General features: G+C 41.1%; 1 protein-coding gene across 2 annotated transcripts in view; it reads left to right on the top strand.

The window, feature by feature from the left end:
• The window catches only part of TTC29 (tetratricopeptide repeat domain 29), a 592,695-nt gene that overhangs the window by 477,006 nt on the left and 95,468 nt on the right, over positions 1-20,221 (top strand). For both annotated transcript variants that reach the window (XM_037162386.2, XM_037162388.2), the window contains one exon: positions 4,357-4,542. In XM_037162386.2, the coding sequence (XP_037018281.2) occupies positions 4,357-4,542 (186 nt within the window). The remainder of the gene's footprint in view (positions 1-4,356; positions 4,543-20,221) is intronic.

Below are 20,221 nucleotides of genomic sequence, written 5' to 3'. Positions count from 1 at the left end.
GGAGTTTGAAGGTTTCACCAATAAGTCTTACAGCTATCAATCAGAAAATTTTTGTTAGTAAATAGTGAGAAGACATGAAAAGCTACAATTCACAGTTATGAATAAAATTGTTTATTTTACGTATCCCATCACGTCATGTCTAACAAAGTCCTCTTTTTCATCCTAATTTTTTTCCTGAAAGTCACTATGTTTCAAGTATTGAACAAAATATTTTATTCTTTTGTAATACCAATATTGCTGCCATAAGTAATTCTTAGCTACATATTAGAAATTAGTCACTTTATATAGTCAAAGACAGGAAGTCCTAGAATTTGACATAGAATTATTCTTTTCAATTTTTGGTGTGAAAATATTAGAGGGATCAAAAAGGGAAGCTCAGGCCCCAGCATAATGATGTCCACATTTCATTTCAGGCCTTTCTATGAGGAAATATTAGGCAACTCTTTGTTACTGATGCTCCAATGGGGAAATCTGAAGGGTAGCAGGAGTCCTTCAGCCTCTGTAGTAGCGTTGATATGTATTTCTCATCAGGTCATGACCTGACTTACAAATATGAGGTGCATAAAAATCACTGTATGTGAACTAGGGCGGGGGGCGTGTGTAGACAAGAGGTGGTTACTTCTATTACGAAAAGCATTTAATCGTAGGATTGACTTCAAAAATAGGGCACTTTAGTGAATTTTAAAATGTGATTTACACATAATTTCTCAAGAAATTAACTATTGTAAATAAAAATGCTATTGTAAAAAAACCTACATACTAATACCAGTCCCAAATTCTGAAGTGATATTTACACTGAAAATAGACTCGATCAAGATAGAATTTTCCCATTGGTCACTTTTTCAAGTCAATTCATCATACTCACTAAATGTATTCAATAGAGGCTTTCCTTTGAGTAGAATAAATATGAGCCAAACATATCACTTTGTAAAATGTCATAACTATGAGAAACTTATCATAAGCATTTTGTAATTATAAAGAAACTAAAATGATAAGTAGTCTATTTCAAGGTAGAAATCATTTTAACTTATACTTTTATTAAAGAAAAGTAACTATACATATAAATAAAAAATGTTTCTCCAATCCCAAAAATAAAGAGTCCAAATTTAATAATAGTGAATGTATTATACGTGTTGGATAAGTTATGATAATAAATATTTTCTTTACTGAGTGGTATATATTCATGGTAACCAAGGTTGCATTTGTTAAATGGAACAAAATTACTTCTTGCTCAATCCTTCCTCTGTAGAGTTATCTTTTTCAAAATGCAGTGGCTTTTGCTCATTTGAACTATTAAAATTACTGCAATAAATATTATTGGAAATAATATTTAGGATCCTTCAGTTGAAGGATATATATACATTTGCACATTTTTTTAATTTTTACTTTTTTCATATTTACTAACACATAAACTTTATTGGGGGAAAATTGTTACTAGAGTTAGAACTGTCCCAAGAAATGGGCAGGGGTGCATTCACTATTACTCACTGGAATTAATCCTAAATCTTAAAGCACACTTAAAGCGCGCGCACACACACACACACACACACACACACACACACACACACTTTGTCTAGTCTGTAAAAATCTGTTAATAGTACCTCAATACTCCATCACATACGGTTTGGGGCCTGCGACAGTTGTTCTGAAGGAGCGTATCTTCAAGCATCCTCATTTCTTCTCACTGGAGTGACCAGCACTCCAGACTCACTGTGAAGTTCATCTCATCAAAGCTGTGGCACTCACAACAGGCGTCTCAGGCCAGTTCTGTCTCTTGAGACTTACAGAACAAAAATCTAGACTTTATTTAAATTATTTTACAAAACATCATTTTCTGTTTTATAGCAAAGAAGTATTTAAAGTCAGGTAGTCATTGCTTTTTGGATTATTTTCCATTTATTAAAGTGTTTCTTTGTCCCTAGCAGTATTTCTTATATGACCCATTGTTGTGAGTGACCTTTGTACCATCTGTAACATGATGATTAGGGCCTCGTGCCCCATGGGGCTAGAGAAGGGATGACAATAATGGTAATGGCAACTGGATCGATAGATAACTTCAATGTTATTTGCACTTGACTTTAAATTATTGTCAAGGGTTAAGCAGTGTTTTTTTCTGGCAAAATTTACCTAAGATACTCAGGGTAGAGTCTACAAAAGCATGATCCCCCTGGATGTTTATAGGTTTTAGCAAAGCAAACAAAAAATAATTGTGTGGTGAAATAAGTTGGAGAACCACTATGTGAATTAACATTAACGTAAGCAGGTTTGTTTATTGCGGACTTATCGGAGCCCTTAACATGCCAATGTTCATTGCGGTTCACTGAAAGGGGGAAATTAACAAGAGCCACATCTGAATTTATTTTATCATGGAATCTCCTTCTTAGGGAGCATCATAAATACTGACCTAAATAATAAACCAACAATAAAATTGATTTTCATCTTATAAACATACCTGCTAATGACTTAAGGAGGGTTTAGAGTCTGCTTATAATGGAAATGGTAGAAACACATATTTGGATTGCACAAAGATTAAAAACTTGACTATACTCTTTTATATTTAATACTCTGGAAAAACTTCATTTTTCCATATAGAGTAGCTTAACTATTTTAACTTAGTTAGTAGTTAAGTTAGTTAAGCTATTAACTATTAATAGATTAACATCAACTAGTCTTTAAATATGCAATCTTGATAGCTCATCTAACTCATTCTAGAAAGAAATAACAAAACTTCATTTATGAAATGTTAAAAATGTTTCTCTATTAAAATTTAATTACTAAAAAAGGAAAATTATTTCAAGCACAGCATATATTTTTAAAAGCTCTTTATATAACTTTTTAAAATGGCAGATAGGAAGTACTTTACTTCCAACCTTTAAAAAATAACGCCCTGATCACTAAGTGTGATCAAAGAAATATTACAAAACAGACCTTAGTGCCCTAGTCACCTCAGGTCGAAGATTCAGAATGGAGGATAGATTACGGAAGAAGTCAGTTCTGAGATGAGAGTCCTTGTTTTTTTAACTAAATAACCCAGCTTGTTCTCCACTTTTCACCTAGGCAGTTGCAGAATGACTCTCCAGAATCCCCAGCTCCTCCAAAAACAGGGTGATGGGGAGAAATTTTTTTTGTCTTACTTTAAATCTTAATTTCCTATGGAATTAGGAAGCAATATATGAAAAAGAATGACGCAGGTTTCAGAAATTTCTTTTGATACTTTGGAGTGACTTAGGTGCAGTTTTTCAAAGTTACCCTTTGCTGTAGTCAGCCTAGCTTCAATTTTTCTAAGCGTTTCCATTTTAATCTCACAGCAGTGGTAGTGGGTGATGTATAAACATTTTTCATAATTATAATCCTTTCAGGAGTATATCAGTGAATAATAATGGCTGTGATGAAAAAATCCTGGGAAAGGTAACCCAGAACCTACCACATATTCACAACCGGGATTTCAGCACAAATGCAAAAAGGCCTAAGGATTGCGAATTTGTCCCCGTTCACCAAAGAACGGAGTTTACGGGACTGAGGCACAGTTTCTTAGCTCCCGATATTTTTGTTCGAATTTATGATTGATGGCAGTGGGATTCATAAGACTGATTCGCAATATATTAATACGTTTTTTTTTTTGGTACAGATAGGTCAGACGCCACTTCAGGGGAAAGGGGGAACTTCAATACACTGACAACTAATAAACTAATGACTGTCTGAGTGAGGGGGACGACTAGTCCTAATGCACTCATAGAACACAAGTGTAGATACTCACTCTTTCTTAACATTGCTAGGAAGTTGTATGGTGAGAAACATTGCTAGAGAGTGTGTGCAGCCTGTGGGGCCATCCTCATCCTCTTGTAAGCCTCGTGACAGTTTTGCTTCTGAGTGAAAAACCTTGCTATCTTCATATTCTATCTACTTTCTTCATTTGCATTACCTTTTTGCCATAGTTAAGAAACATTGCTTTCTCTAGAATCTCTGCATGCTTTTTAATTCTTCAATGGGGAAAAGTATTTGTTAATAACCGAATATTCATTTCTTTTGAAAGCACTGAGCACACTGCTAGTGGATACTATTGTCTTTTGTCTCATATGAAGTCCAGTGCTTCAACCAAAGACCATGTCTATTTCTAACATGTTCTAAGTTTTTGCAAAGATATTTCTGTTGCTTTCCTCATGGGCTCATTCTTTAATTAATGTAACTATTTTAATAGTCAATATACATTAATTTTTGCATTTTGATTTTTAAAATCGTTAATCATGTTTTAAGGACAAATGGAAAATGAACATCAGTATAATGGTTTGCCATTTGAAGGGATGTGTCCTGAGACATTTTTCTAATTTAGCGTATGATGTTTTTCTCTCTTTGAAGGATACTTTGAAGATGTCTATAATAACTTGTATGCTCTGGCCTGTTACTTCAATAATTCTGAAGACAAGTGGGTAAGGAACCACTTCTATGAGCGATGTTTTCAGATCGCCCAACTGATCAAAATTGACGGCGGGAAGAAAGAAGCCGAGGCGCATGGGCACATGGGACTCCTCTTTGAAGAAGACGGTGAGTGGCCATTTGCCCCGCTGCCTTGGGTGCCTTGGAGGGTCAGAGTCCAGGCAACCAGAAAGCACCTGGGGGCTGAGAAAAAGACCCGAGGCTTTGGTATGAAAATGTAAGTTACTGAGATGAAGAAGCCAAGGGGTGTGTGACTTCTGGACTCACCTTCAGTGTTGCTCTCGTGCCACTCCTGTGCAAGTGCTCAGCTTGGCACCGGCCGCATCGCGGCAGAGAGAAGGCTCCTCCCCCAGGCCCTGCTCGCGCCCAGCGTTCACGTACACGCTGCGCTGTCTGAACTGTTTGCCTTTCTCAGGGCCCTCTGTGTGCATTTTAACTGAATTTCTTATGCACAAAAATAAGGGAGAAAAGGAACATTTCGTGATTCCCTGAGTGCCCATATCCCCCACGTAAAAACCAGAAAAATTCTGTATAACTCAGATATGGCCCCATTGTGATTTTATAATAATTCATGAAAGACATGTTCCTTTAAAAATAATTTAATTGTTATTAATGTTATCTTAAGATAAGCCAAAGTCTAAAAAAACAAAAAAATTATCAGAAACATATTTTGTATGGTGGTTTAATAAGGGTGGCATATAGAGATTTATGAATTATTCATGTAAGGATAATGGGTAGAATTATCCCATTACATGACATGCAAAGAATTATCCCATCCCAAGACATACAAAGACAAAAGAATAATATTTTATCATGACTAATATTTCTCTTTCTTCAAAAAGTTATCTCAATTTCCACAAAAGTTTTGATTTTGTCAAAACAAGTAAATTAGAAAATACTTAGTGTCTTGTGGCTAGGGCTGTATAGGACTTTGAGAAAGGAGAAGAAGAGGATTTTATGCATCACAGAATTGCACGTTGTAATCTATAGTAGGTGCTAGGACATGGCAGATGGCTGGGGTCGTCTCAAGGGGTGGATGCGGGAAGACACAGAAAAGTTTTTAAAAATTGCAGAAAAGCGAGTGCTTATGCAGATGAGATTCAGGGAAGGAATGATGGGATCAGCCGGGGTAGCTGGGGCCCTGGAAGCGAGCCATAATTTGGGTAGGTAAACAAACAGGAATGTATTCGTTAAGAGGGAACTATGTAGACTAAATGATTGGAGGAACCGATAGGAGGGGCAAATTGTTTAAAGAGGAAGATGTATTTCTGCACAGCGATGGGACCTAAGAGTGCAAAAGCCAAATAGGGACAGGCCAGCATGCAGAGTTTGGGCCCACACTTCAGTACATTCCAGGAAGAAAAAGCAGCGTGACGTAATGCTGGTCTGCCAGTAGCCTGTGGGGGGAGGAAAGAGAGGAAGAGGAGATGGTTAGGAAGCTGCTGCACTAACTTAGCCCTGAAGGAACCATCAAAAAGTATTTAAGAGAATGTGTTTAAGCATGCCCATTGCAGTATGGTTTGTATCTCAAAGTAGTGTTAAATATAGTAAGCAACATCTTTGCAACAGAGTTCTGTGCAGTCATGGAATGACGAACTAGAGCAAAAATCATTCATTTGTCTGTTCAACGAGGGTTTGTTCAGAACCTAGTGCCAGGGGATAAAACAGTAAACAAGGCAGACGAGTCCTTGCCCTCATGGCACTTGCACTCTACTGGGACAAACGGGCCTTAACCACTAATAGTATGTGAAGTAGTGGTAAGTGCGAGAAGGTGAAAAATAAAACAGGGCAGGGGGACAGGCAGGGTTGCTACCTGACAGGGTGTTCACCTGTTAGAAGGTGGGACGTGAACGAAGTGTGGGAGTGAGGAAGCCTTGTGAAAGTCTGGAAGAAAAGTCCTACAGAGAGGACACTGAGTGCAAAGGCAAGCGCGTGCTGAGCAGGAAGGCTAGTGTGTCTGGAGCCCAGTGAGTAAGGTAGGACCTGGAAAGAGAGGAGCTAAGGTGAGGCCAGGAGACTTGGGATCATGTTGGCGCTTTTAGGACAAGGTAGGGACTTTGGGTTTTATTCTGAATTGGTAGGAAACTCCAAAGATGTATCAATTTGAGAAAATGCCCATGATACATTAAGTTTAAAAATAAGACACAAATGCAGTATAAAATATAATTATATTTGATATATACCATGCGCCATGTTAACAGTGGTTATTTTTGAATGTGGGGGTCATAGATGAGCATAAAATTATGCACTAAAGAGATGTTACTCACTAAAATTTGAGAAGCTATTTTTTTTAACTTTTAGCCTATTGTTAAAAATAGTTTTGTTTTTAAATTTGTGAAAATGGAATAAGCTTTTGCTTAAATGAAGTAAAATTCTTGCTTAAGCTTTTAAAAATAAGTATTCCCATTTCACAGGTGAGGTAAATACTATTTTAAGCTTTTAAAAAGTATCTTCATTTAGAGAATGAGGAAACCGAGGCACACAGAGGTTAAGCTGGTGAGTGGTAGAGCTGGTCTTAACTACTCAGCCAGCTTCAGGGCCTGTGCTCATTGCTTTACTTCTATGATGAGCCAATTATAAAAATCCCTGAAAATTATATACTGAAATAAAACTTAGTAGTTCTTGGTCTCTACTCTAGGAAACCCCCAATTGAATGAAATAATATTTTTTTGCTTTTTGTAGCAATTCTTTCACTTATTCTTTCACTTATGATAGCCAGAAATAAGCCATCCAGTTCTCTCACTTATGATAACAAATCATATACAATCAAACTGCCAATTACTGGTCCCAAACGAGAAGTCAACAAAAGAAAAGGAGAAATAATATCAGAAAAGAAGAAGAAGTCAGGGACGCACTGTTGAAAATTTATCGGAGCGGTCCCAGTAAGATTCAGGCAGCTATCAATGAGTATATTCTAAATCTTTCTAAAAGTTTTATTTCTCATCTTTAATACTTGGTTTGATTTCTTACATTTCCTTTACTATAGTAAAAACAATATGTAGTAAAATTTTCTATCTTAATGGTTTCTAACTGTGTAGCTTCGTAGTGCTAAGTATATTCACAGTGCTGTACCACCAGTCTTCAGAACGTTTCATCTTGCAGAATTAAAAGGCAATACTTACTAAACAACAACTCCTGTTTTTTGTTCTGATTGGAAAAACATCTCTCAATCTATTTCTATTGGAGGACTTACTCATTGCTTCCTTCATCTATCCAAGCATCCATCCATTTACTCATTCAAAAAATATCGGAGTGACTTCTAATTTCGTGATTGATAACCATGGCACTGTGTTGCCCACCTCACTTCAGTGGCTGGGAGAGAGGATGAGTTTGGGAACTGTGATTGGGGCAGGGCTGCTGTGGGGAGAGCCTTAGCTCGCTCACATTTAGGTGCCCTCCTGTAGTACAGTAGAATGCGCCGTTATTCCACAGCAAATTGAATGCTGTAACTATGGAACTGTTTTTAAGTTAGGTTGTATTATTTTGTTTTACAACTACTGTTTGTCAGATTTAAATCTCTTTTCTATGGCCTTAATCAGATCATAGGCCCCAAGAGTCATGCTTTTATTGCCTGATTCGGTGTTGATGAAAATTCTAGAGATGAGTATTGATGTACCTAGCAATGGTGAAAATTATCTGTGTTGCTTTTATAATCGGGGGTAGGATTTTCATGAGGATGGTAAACCCAGACTATCAAGAATATGTGGCCGGAGTGGAATGGGGACTCACCTGGCTGTAGGATTCCCCCAGAGGTGACGGTGCTATAGCTTCCGCACATCTGATCTGATTGGTCTAGACAAGCTAATGGAGGCCCCACAGCAGCACCTAGGTGGCAGCTGTGCTCAGGGGCGGGCGGCAGCATCCTGATTCCAGGGGTGCCCATTCAGGTTAAAGCAGGATACCAGCCGGCAGATGGCAAAGGCAGGTTGTCAGGACCCAGCTGAGCAGGCTGTGGTCCAGGGCAAGGCTCCAACACCCTGAGGGAACTACAGAGCAAATGATCTTGAGCAGAAGCCACACTCACGGGGACTGGGCACCTGAGTGCAGTCGGGGCCAACGTTCAGCCCACTGGCACATATGTGACCAGAGCCTCACTCCGAGCCCCCTGGCCAGAGTCAAGCATAGCAGACAGGTTCTACTTCCCACTTCTGTTAAAGATGGGGTCTCATGTACAGTGTGGCCTGGTTGCCATTGATTCAAGGGCTGGCGGTCTCATTCTTCAGGTCAGATATTTTGACTGATAGCCAGGGTGGCAGACATGGTGTAGTCATAGACCAACGAACACATATAGCAAATCGGTGGCTATATCTTCAGTCACAGTTGTGAACTATTTGTAAGGATTGTATCATACAAACAGGATGAATGGTCATTGGAGAAAGCTCTCAGACACTGCATCAGTAGGAGCTGTGTGCATTCAGAGGTCTGGCAGGGCCAGACGTCAGACCCTTGGAGAGAGAGGGCTTTTTAAAAGACGTGGTTGCAGAAGCACGGGCTCCTTGCCTGGTGATCTGGGGCCATGGTAATAGTAACACGAAAATGTGGCAGAACCTTAACCTCAGTTCCTTGCTGCCAGGTCAGCGTTACTGGTGCAGCACCAGCCCCTCCCCTGGCTCAGTCAAGGGCCTGGGGTCCAAGCCTTGCAGCTTTATTGAGGGCTGGTAAATCGGTGCGCTGTTGACCACATCAGCATTTATAGTGGAACAACTATCAGAACCTTTCCTTCTTCCCCTTCCAAAGAGTTAGAAACCTTGCTTTTCATAGGAATTAATAGTGCTAAGGACTAGCTCGTCCCCATGGAGCACTGCAGAAGGCCAGTCTCTTTTCTGGGATGCCATTCTGGAAGAACATCAGTCTTAGACAAGTTAACCCTTAATTTCTGTCTGCTTTTTGTCCTGTCACTCCTGCCCCACTTCGAATGGGTGGCTTCTAAGAATTCTTTCTCACTCTGGAAGCAACCTATTCTATTTCAATCCCTCTGAGCTTCGAGTCCAGACTTGCCTGTGGGAGATCAGGAGGACGATTAGAAATAGATGTTGGGTGACGGCCCTGGGATGCTGACCATGTTCACTGAAGGCAGGTGGGGAAGACCCTTGTAGGCGCAGCTCAGGAAGTGCACATCAGTCAGTTCAGAAAGCCATTATCTGAACTGACGTTAGCACAGGGATTGATTTAAAGCTCACCAGGATCTACAGCATTGATTCCCAGTTCGCCCAGTGACTGAAGAAAGGCAGAATTGTCCTGGTTCGCTTGCTCAGTTCAGGTCTTAGAATTATCATTGACATGGATGATTCTAGATAGTCTGTCTTGGTGTGGTTTGCCAGGGCTCAGAGGGCACCGATGGCAGGGCAGTGTTGTGAAGACACACTGGAATGACTCTCAGTCATCAACTGGCCATCCTGAAGGCTGACCTCAACACCATCACCACTCTTCCCACTCCAGGGTTGGTCTTTAATCTATCTCCAGACCCCTGACTTGCTTCCAGAAGGCCTGGTGAGGGCCTGGATGGGCACCCAGTTTGCTGGGACAGCTGCCATGCTAACAAGGTAATTGGTCACCAGCACTCACAGCAGGCCTGCGAGCGTAGCACTGCTTTGAGACAACTTCCAGAGGCAGGAGCAGTAGCCGGTGTGTTGGCTTCCCACTGCCCCTTCATTGGATGCTGTATGTTCAGGGAAGGATTGTCCAATTCCTGGTGTGATGGGGGCCAGACAGAACAGCAGTGTGATGTGGCAGAGCCTTGATACCAGCCCTGTCCTGCCAGCTCAGCATTCCTTCTTTTAGTTGGTGCAGCCCCTCCTGGGGAAGGACCAGCAGAGGGGCCAGTGGGAGAGGCTTGGGGGTTGCGGTCTTTGCCTGTGGTCCCAGCTATAGTATGGAGTATACAAAGAGCAAGGTTGCCACCCTGGCATTCACAGTCCGGAGAGCACCTGGCTCTCCTGTGTCAGGAAGGGGGAACGGGGGGCTAAGCCTTGCAATAGGTCAGGACCAATTTCCTTCAAAGTACAGTGCCAACTCCTTTCCTTGGAACCTTCTTAGAGCCCGTCTTATATTCCAGAAAACCAGCCTTCATGGGACCAGAGCTGACAAGTTAACCCTTACCTCTTAAATCTTTAAATTCTGCATAAAGGTTATTAACATAGAGATATCATGAACACCTTTAAGAGTTAGGACAAAGCAAGGACTATGAGCAAGAGTCTAAGCTACAAAAGAAATTCTACTTCCAAAGACTAGATATTTTCCAGAATGGATCAAAGTAGAAGAGAACCAGTGAGTTAAAGTAAGACAGGATCAAACCTCAGTCCTGGAAGAATTCCTGCCAGACACTGCAACTGAGTGAGGTGCTGTCCCAATCATTGTCCCTCAACTCTAGGAAGAAGCAGGGGACTCTTTGAGCTCCACTTGGCCCGTGAACAGAGCCACGGGCAGACTCTCCACTCTGCTTGCCTTTAAATACCAGGACTAGAGACTGCCTCTAATTGAGGGGTGTAGGAGATGCAAGGAAAGCAAAGCATTTGTCCCGTAACCACTTCCGCAGTGACTGAGTGAACTCCTCCCCAGTGACTGAGTGAACTCCTCCAAGCCCCAGCCCTCCCCCTGTGTGTGAGAGGGATGGCGATTTTCGTGTTCAGCTGTCCAGGCATTAGGCTGGTTGGAGGCACAGTTATTTTTTCAAATGAGTGTCTCCTGCAGTGAAGCCTCTTAGGACTGTCCTCATACATAGCCTGATCCTTCTGCCCTGTCCCCTCTGCCTTGACCTCAGACTTGCCATGTGCTTGGGCTCCCACATGCACCTCACTGTAACCACATCTGTGATCCCAGTCATCTCTTTGCTGGTGGAGGAAGACTTTCCAGACGGCCCACAGACCCTTCTCGGGGGGCCACGCGTTTTGCTTTGCTTCCCCAGGGTCGGTGCTGACAGCTCACGGGAACCGTGCTGCCCAGACGAGGACAGCTGTCGTGTTCAGTGCTGGTGCTTTCTGTTTACTCATTTCAGAGAACTTCCTGTCACATTTGTTAAGGGTTGAATTGTGGGCCCCAAATAGATGTCTTCTTCTTAATCTCCAAAACCTGTCAAGTCACCTGATTTCAACAGGGTCTTTGCAAAGGATCAAGGGGAGACACAGTCACTAGGGTGAGCCCTAATTCAGTATGACTGGCGTCCTCACAAAAAAGGCAGAAATTCGGCAGAGAGGCAGAGATGCCCAGAGGGAAAAGTGCAGTGGAGGCATAGGGAGAACGCCATCTCCAAGCCCAGGAACACCGGAAGCTGCCAAAAGCCAGGAGGGGGCCCTGAACGGATCCTCCCCCACAGCCCTCAGAAGGACCCACCCCGGCTGACCCCTTGATTTCAGATTTCCAGCCTCTAGAACTGAGTGAGAGTGAATTCTGCTATTTAAGCCACCCAGTGTGTGGTACTTTATAGTGGCAGCCTCAGGAAACGAACCACATTCAACACGGTGTCAGTGATCCTCCTTCACTTGAAAAGAAATACTATTTTAGGGGACAAAGGGAAATATAATAACAGTAGAGGGCCATGACCCAATGTGTGAAGAATGCATGTTCCTTCGTTTCAAAGTCTGACAGGTAAAACATCTGTGCTAGGGTAGCGATTCACTGGACACTACCTAAAATAATATAAGGAGATTTTTAAAAAACTCCCATTACCACCTATAAACAATCTTTTCCTAGAGTTTTGGCTTTTTACCTTAGTCTCTATTCCATTATAAACATGACTTCATTTGGTGAATGTTTTTTATTTTTATTCTTTGACATTTTAAATGAAGTTTATCACAATATTCAACCATCAAAAAAAGATTAAAATACAGTAATACCATCAAAGATTTTAATATCAAAGATGCCACATCAAAATTAATAGAAATTTCATGGTAATTTCTTATTTGTCGTGGAATGATGTTTGCCAGTTTATTAGAAAAACAGCCTTAATAACTAAAAGAAATGCAAAGGATATATCAGTTTTTAGTGTGGTATGTTATTTTCTGTTTCATTTTATTAAAAATTAATAGAGATGTAAGCGCTGTTGAGAGGATTTAAAGCCCATCAAATACATGTTGTCTCATCTCAACCGAGGCGGCCCCTGGAGAAGCGCGTTGCTGCAGCGGCTGGAGGGAGGCGCACCTGGCCTGGCGTGCCCCTTCACTGTGCTGGAGCAGGTGACCTTGTGCACCTGCTGTTTTCTAGATGGAGAAAACCAGCTAATTTTAAAAAATCCACTGGATTCAAAATTATAGGAGGTTTTAACAGTTGGCAGGAAATCATAGTGGTGATTCGAGAACCATCGTAGATTGAATCCTATTATTAATGAGGTAGAAAAGTGGGGGGAAGTCTGAATTGCTAATTGGTTTTCAGGTAGGAAGGGAAGCCCAAATCTATAGGAGTGTTATATGTGTGGGACAAAAGCTTTGAATAAAGATATAACGTGGAAACCTACAAATTCATACAGAGGGACCAAGTTAGTGATAGCCCATAGACACTCCATGACTGTCTTGGTTTAGACACTGACCGTGTCACCGGAGCATCAGGTGACAGATGAAGTCTTGCAGAAGAAAAATGCGAGATGGGGCAATAAACCCGGGTTGTCTTGGTAGTGCTGTTTGCTGGTTAACCACGTGAATCCGGGCCAGTCTGTCATCAGCGGGGAACTTGCTGTCCTCGGCTCTGAAGTGCGGGAGGGTGAGCACGCGCTCAGGGCTCTTGGTTCACCTCCAGCTCTGGTTTCCACGGCTGCCGAAATGGCTTTTGGAATATCAGTCTTTGAAAACTTGGTCTACTTCTCTGCTTATTACAGAGAGGGACATGTCAGCTTATAAAAAGCAGAGATGGAGCCCAAAATTAACCTGTTTGTACCACTCTTCATTATTTAAAGAAAAATCAGTGCTAGCTGTTCCAAGAGTTATTTCAACGAGCAAATAAGTAAAATGCTTGACATGTATGGCACGCAGGCCTATGTCAGTACTGCTCTCTGTTTTCACGTTTTCCCCCTCCCAGGGTGTGCCTGTCACTTAACCCATCAGGCCCACAGACAGTGGTTGCAGTGAGTTCCCAGTTAAAACTGGAGCGAGTCCCCAGGGAGACCAGCAACAGGAATGAGAAGCTCGCCTCCTTTAGTCGAGGCTGTGGCTCTTCTGCCCCTTGATGTCTCCCTCATCTCCCCGCCCTTCCTTTGAGCTCCAACCCTCCACCTCAGTCCTCTGCTTGGCTGCTCCGCTGTCCATGCCTCCATGGGCTCCCTGTAGGTCTGCAGAGAGGGTGCAAATCTACCACAAGGCAATTTAGGAAAACTTCTTTTAAAATTATTCTTGTTTGTGTGTGTGTGTGTGTGTTTTATTAAAAAGCAAAAACCACCTGCTCTACTTTTTTTGAAGATGTACATATCTTTTCATTCAGAACATTAAGCACATATGGAGAGGTCAGGCCTTGCTCTGTAGATAACTTCCCTGTTGCCATTCCAGGTGCTAAGATCACTTGTGTGCGCGCAGTAGGTACATATTCTCTCGTCCCAGGAGCTCAAAGGCTTCTTCTGCTTGTCCCTGTTCCACTTGGGTGCTGGGCTCCTGCACATGCTTGAAGGGTAGTGGCTGGGGTGGAGAATAGGAGAAGGTTTTCCACAGGTTTTTGTAATTCCTAAAAGCTGGTGTTCAAAAGAGATGCTATGGGGGTGGCCCAAAATGTCAAGAAAAACTCCTTTCTATGGAATAACAGGTGGATATAGATTAGTAAGCTGTGAAATAGTACTCAGTTGTTTAAAACTGGGTTGGGAACTGTTGCTGTTCCATTCTTTTAGATAAATGAATCTTAGAACCATTATTAGATCTTAGAAGTCATCAAGCTTACCTAATTTACTAGATGAGAAAGCTGAAGCAGAGTGATTAAACACTTTGCCATGGCCACTAAATTTCTTTCTTTCTTTCTTTCTTTACCTTCCTTCCTTCCTTCCTTCCTTCCTTCCTTCCTTCCTTCCTTCCTTCCTTCCTTCCTTCCTTCCTTCCTTCTTTCTTTCTTTTCTTTCTTTCTTTCTTCTTTCTTTCTTTTTCTTTTCTCAGGGAGAGGAAAGGGGAGAAAGAGAGGGAGAGACACACTGACGTGAGAAAGAAACACTGATCAGTGGCTTCTCGTAGGCACCCTGACTGGGGATTGAAGCCATACCCTAGGCATGTGCCCAGGCATGTGACCTCACCAGAAATTAAAACAGTGACCTTTGCTTTGCAGGATGGCACCCACCCAACTGAGTCGCACCAGTCAGGGCCCATATAGTTTCTTAGCAGCAGGTGCAAGATTCACTCCGGAGCTCTATTCCCCTGTCAGCTCACTACTCCCTCTGGGTGGCGCACTCAACACAAACACATACAAACTACCTCAGTACTGCATGGTGCTTCAGACTGATTTAACAGTACCATTTAGATGGACTTACACCAAATGCGTCTGTCATGTGCATAATGGCAGCCACACATAGATGTATTACGTAATACATGAAGTGCTTTTCCTCATGCATGACATCAGTGATATGATTCCCCATCTCAGATTTACAGAACATAGGATTCTGAGGGGCTAAATGGCAGCTAAAGAATGTCAGTGCCAAGACTGGGCCCTATGTCTTTAGATATTAGGTTCAGTGTTCTTTGTACTACATCCCTACTGAAAGGTTTGCTCAGCAGAGACCTCCACAAAGTGGACTTTTGGGTTTACTTATTTTTATTAAAATTATAATTTAAAAGGCTCTGAAATTAAACTAACCCTGACAACGTTATACATGAAAACATCGTTACTCCTTTTTTATGCCCTCTGTCGTTTGCCAGCTTGTCCAACCATTTTCCTTCCTGGTCCTTTCCCCCGCCCTACTTTCCCCCTGCCCCCCAAGATTCCCATGTAGGGTGCTTTGAGGATCTCTTTCCATCAGTGGGTACTAGTGACCTGACCTCCTCATGACTTAATCTTGACTACCGTTCAGCCTATGCAGACTGTCCATAGGGAGGATGGTTCTGGAAGGAAACTAGACCCATGAAGGTAATAAAGTATAGAGGAGCTAGTATACATTTTCACCTTATTTTCTAAGGTGCACTTGACTAGATTAGCGCTAGAAACCAATCCTTTTATATTTGAATAAAAGTAAATTCAATATTTAAAAGTTTTTTTCACAAATTAAGTAAATTAGCATTGCTTTTTCTGTATAAATTAATTGTCACTTTTGGGGGTATGTCAGTTTATTCTCCATCTACCAAATGTACTTGTTCATAAGACCTTATAATATTTAATCAAGAGATCCCTTTAAAGTATTGATAGCCACAAGAAAATTATTCCATGTTTGATCTGTATTAAAGAATCAAAGTCCAAGATCTTTGAATGGAACTTAGAATAAAGATGTAATTAGGTTACATCCCTAAAGTCTGATATATCTTTAAACAAGACTGCAAATGAAACTTTATTAGAGCTTCAAATGAATTATTTCATTGCCTTTTTTTTTTAAAAATTCATTTTCCTCCCCTTTTCTTTCATGTCTGTGTTACTGACAGAGCTGCTTGTATTTTACCTGTCTTTTTCAGGGTGTTTTAATTATTTACTGCTTAAGGCGCAGTGCAGAGAGGAAGCCTCATTCAGAGGGGTCTGCTCTGCTGCAGGTTTCTCTTTTTCCCAAACTCCGCAAGTGGGTCTGGGAAAGCTGTGCCGAGCCTTCAGCTCTCCACACTCAGAATAAGCTGCTCCGGAGACAGGCTTCCCCCTGATGCTCTGGGAAGAGGCACTGCCCTGGACTGTCTCTCCAGAGGTGGACGGGAGTGTTGGATGGAAGGTGGGTGAAGTGTACCGGTTCAAACTAATGCCTCCTACGGCTCTTAATTTGAATAAGTGATGGTGTCCCATGCTACTGAATTGTTAAAGCATTCTACGATAGCAGGCCCATCCAGATTTGCTCCAAAGGGCAGACCTGGACAAGTCACAGATGACATGGCATGTGAAGTTACTGGCTGTGTGAGAAGTGCCAGGCGCTCCGCATGGTGCCAGCACAGTTGATGTCATGCTCCTCGCACCCACACCCCAAAGTTGGCATTGTTATCCTCATTCTGCGCCCTCCAAGAAAGGGAGCGAATGGTTCAATTATATCATGTTATTGAAGTTCAAACTGTGGTGTCTGCCTTTAAGTCAAACTCTGGACACAGCTTCTGAAACAGGATCAGCTTCAGGAAGTAAAGCCCCATGGTCTGTGGGTATCAGCTCTGCCACCTGCTTGGCATGGGAATTTAGGCAAGAGAACGCCTAGGTTCTTGTCTTCCTCCTTTCTAAAACGTAGACACTGACAAAGGGGTACAGCAGCTACTGTCCTGCTTGATGCATGGTAAGTGCTTAACTAATGCTATTTTCTCCGCCCACACTCACCTTAATAGATTATTGTCAGTTTGTTAGGCTTTCTCAGATCCAAAGTAGCACCTGCCTATTTTCCATCAAAACCATTGTGGATAGGAGAAAAGTGAACACTCGCCCCACTTACCTCCAACTTCCATAAGTTAATCAATACTCATACTTTGGTATATGTGCTCCTATACCTTTCACTTTGCTCATATAAACATATACACATAATCAGTGTGTAGTTTATTTAAAATCTTGAGTAATAGGTAATTCAAGTAAGAATTACATTATTGCTTAATTCCAGAGCAATGTAAATGCATTAGTTGATCTAATGCCAATATTGACTTTATTTCTCCTCAGATTTTTTATGCTTGTCAGCACCTTTAACTTAGTATTTTAAGATGAGGTGAAACCCAGCAAAGGAAAACAATTTTCTATTTGAGAATAGTAGTAAACTCTACAGGCTCCACAAAGTTTTAATGGCTAATGTTGATTTCCTATTTCTACATTACACAAATGCTTCACATTTAGAAAAACTGGTAATCTCAGTACTTCCAGTTATGAACATTTAAGAGCAAAGCTATTCATGCTTAATTCTTAGAAATTACAAAACTTGGGTAGAAACCACTTGTCTAAAGTTTATTAGAATATAGATCAGTCAAGGTTTCCATCGGTAACCACAATTCAGCTATCTAAAGTCACAAACAAGAACAATGAATAATTTCTACAGGATATTGTAGGGATCTGAGGAAATCTTCTGGATTTTGTTTCTTTTTGTATTGGTTTCAGGTATATAGCATAGTGATCAGACAATCATTCAGTTTACAGAGTGTCCCCCTCAATGTTTCCAGTGCCCACCTGGCACCGTGCTCATAGTTTCTGCAGTATTGTTGGCTGTGTTCTCTGTGTGGGGCCCTCACATCCCGTGCCTATTCTGTGACCACCAATTTGTACTTCTTAATCTTTTCACCTCTTTCACCCACTCCCCCAACCCTCCACTGGTCTACAAATCTACTGTGCTTTAAAACTCAACTTGCTGGCATTGCCAACAACAGTAACTAATCCCTTGGTGAGCTTCTCCCACATCTGCCTTCTCCGAATCCTTTTTGTTGTCTGGTTTAGTGGCCCACACTCTTTCACAGGGGTGTGGTAGCATCCCTATAATGTCCACCTGAAGCCCTTGCTCAAAATGCTAAAGAAAGAATTTCATTTTCTAAATAGCATCTGAAATTTCTTCTAAGTATCCCAAAGTAGCTACAAAAGTTATGGGCACATTTTCTTCCTGGTTTATTAGGGATGCTATTGAGTTACAGAACAAAATCTGCGTTTCCCAGCAGCCCATTTCACGATGCAGTGCAGTGGGTTGTAATGCAGAAAAGACCTCCTCCGACAAGAGAGACGCCCTTGCAAGTGGTAGTTTCCACTGGGAAGTGTGACAGACCCTCAGCCATTTCTGCATGTGCAGTGCTGTTATAATTACCCCAGTTGAATGTAAAAACCTAAAGATGATATAAAATGTTCATGCAGTTAAACTGAATGGAAGGCAATGTCTTTTGTTTTTACAAAAAGGCAATAACATTTTCCTCTTTCTGCTACTATTCAATATTGCTTTGAGCAGGTTTTATGTCTACACTGTGCAGAACAGTAACTTACCACCAAAGATGTCCAGTAGCTCCAGATTAAAATGTACTGTAATATACATAAGGCTTTATTGTTCCTTTAGGTTGCTGTTTTAAACTCAAGAGGAATATTTCCCTAAATTCCTCAACAAATGTGCACAATTTAAAACTAAATACACTTAAGACTTGTAGGAGTGCTGCTGACGAAATAGGCCTTATGAACCTATCGAGTTATTCTCGTGCAGTTGTTTCTGTGGTATTATTTTTACTGGCAAATGTACAAGTTGATAGAAAAGGAAATAATTAGCAACTTTCAGAAATGCTGATGCATGGAGCTAAAGCAGGCCGGTCTGAGCATCTTAGAGATTGTGACATTTTAAATTACCTGAACAAAAAAAAAGAAAAAGAAAAAGAAACCCAGGGGCCATCTTTGGACGTAATTAACATCGTGCTTAATGAATGTCAGGTCCAGACAGAGTCGCCCTTTATTTATGAAATAGTATTTTATTCAAACTCGCTTTCACCCTTATTATACTGCAAAGTTGAGATTTGTGTGCTGTTTTCTTAAGTGGAGCAACTTCTTTTTTTTCTTTTTTCCTCTTCCCTCCCCCTTCAAGTAATCAATGCACTGCTGAATGAGTTCATTTTAATGCACTCAATCATGCCTCTAATGTTCGTAGCTTACGGGCGCAAGCATCAGTAATGCAGGAATGTTATATGGCTTTAGTTTGGGCCATTTCATAAAATATTCATGGAATCAAAAATGTGCATCAAAATAGCGGCTGGGAGAATTACATTTATGTTCCTGCTTTTATGGCAGCTTCACATTTAAACCCATTTGTGTTAATATCTAGTCAATCTTCCTACTTTAAAAAAAAAACTAAAATGGGAGAGATCATATACATTCTTCTTTGCTTAATATTTGTTCTAGACATCTGCTGTGATACAACAAATATCTATAAACTTTCAGAGATGTTGTGCAGGGAAGAGGGGCAAGCAACAATTTGGGTAATACCCAAATATATAAAATCTTATTTTCTCTTATTTTCTATGTAGTGTTTGTCTTAGCATCCTACCACGTAGTCTTGCAGTTTACAACATTGCTTGGGTTTTGTTTGTATTTTTAAATAAATGGGTAGATTCCATGTTTGTGTGGGCTTTAGATAAAGTGAAACTCCTTTCTAGTAGTTTTATTTTGAAAGCACTTTCCTTTATGTGACAAAAGAAATATGTGTCCTTTATGTGCCAACCTTTTTATTGTTTATGTAAACATCTTGTAATTGTTTAAAAAAAAACCCAAACCCTGAGGTTTAGGCTACTTCTGTCCATACCTGGATCCTCTTCTTCTATACAGGTTTTCATGGCGTGACTCCTACAAGATGTGCTGTCAGATGCTACCTCATGTCGTTGTGATGAACTGCTTACTGATGGTATTGGTGGAAGGCCATCTCCAGTCTGTCCAACAAAATATTTTGGTTCCATTTTCTTCCCCAAGTCACCTGAAATGTTAGTGGACTCTCTGTATGTTTCTGGGGACCTAAGGGAGCAATCTGTAGTATGTCTTCCTCGTCGAGATCACTCTTGTGGTCCATGTTACTCACTGTGATGAGGTTTGTTGGCGATTCCTGGCGAGTACCTGAGAGAACTCGTGTCTCCTCAGGAGACTTTTAACATTTATGCTTGGTACCCAAGGATTCCCTTTCCTGTCCTGATTTCAGTTAACTTTGATTTTTGTGATACTTTGGTGTAATCATTCTTCTCTCTGACCTCTTCCTTAATAGGAAGGAATGTTTGCATTTGATAATTCTAGA

Source organism: Artibeus jamaicensis, unplaced genomic scaffold (genome assembly GCF_021234435.1).
Source record: "Artibeus jamaicensis isolate MK-2021 breed Jamaican fruit bat unplaced genomic scaffold, CSHL_Jam_final scaffold_537, whole genome shotgun sequence".
Classification (NCBI taxonomy): Eukaryota; Metazoa; Chordata; class Mammalia; order Chiroptera; family Phyllostomidae; genus Artibeus; species Artibeus jamaicensis.
This window is presented reverse-complemented; position numbering and strand designations above follow the sequence as displayed.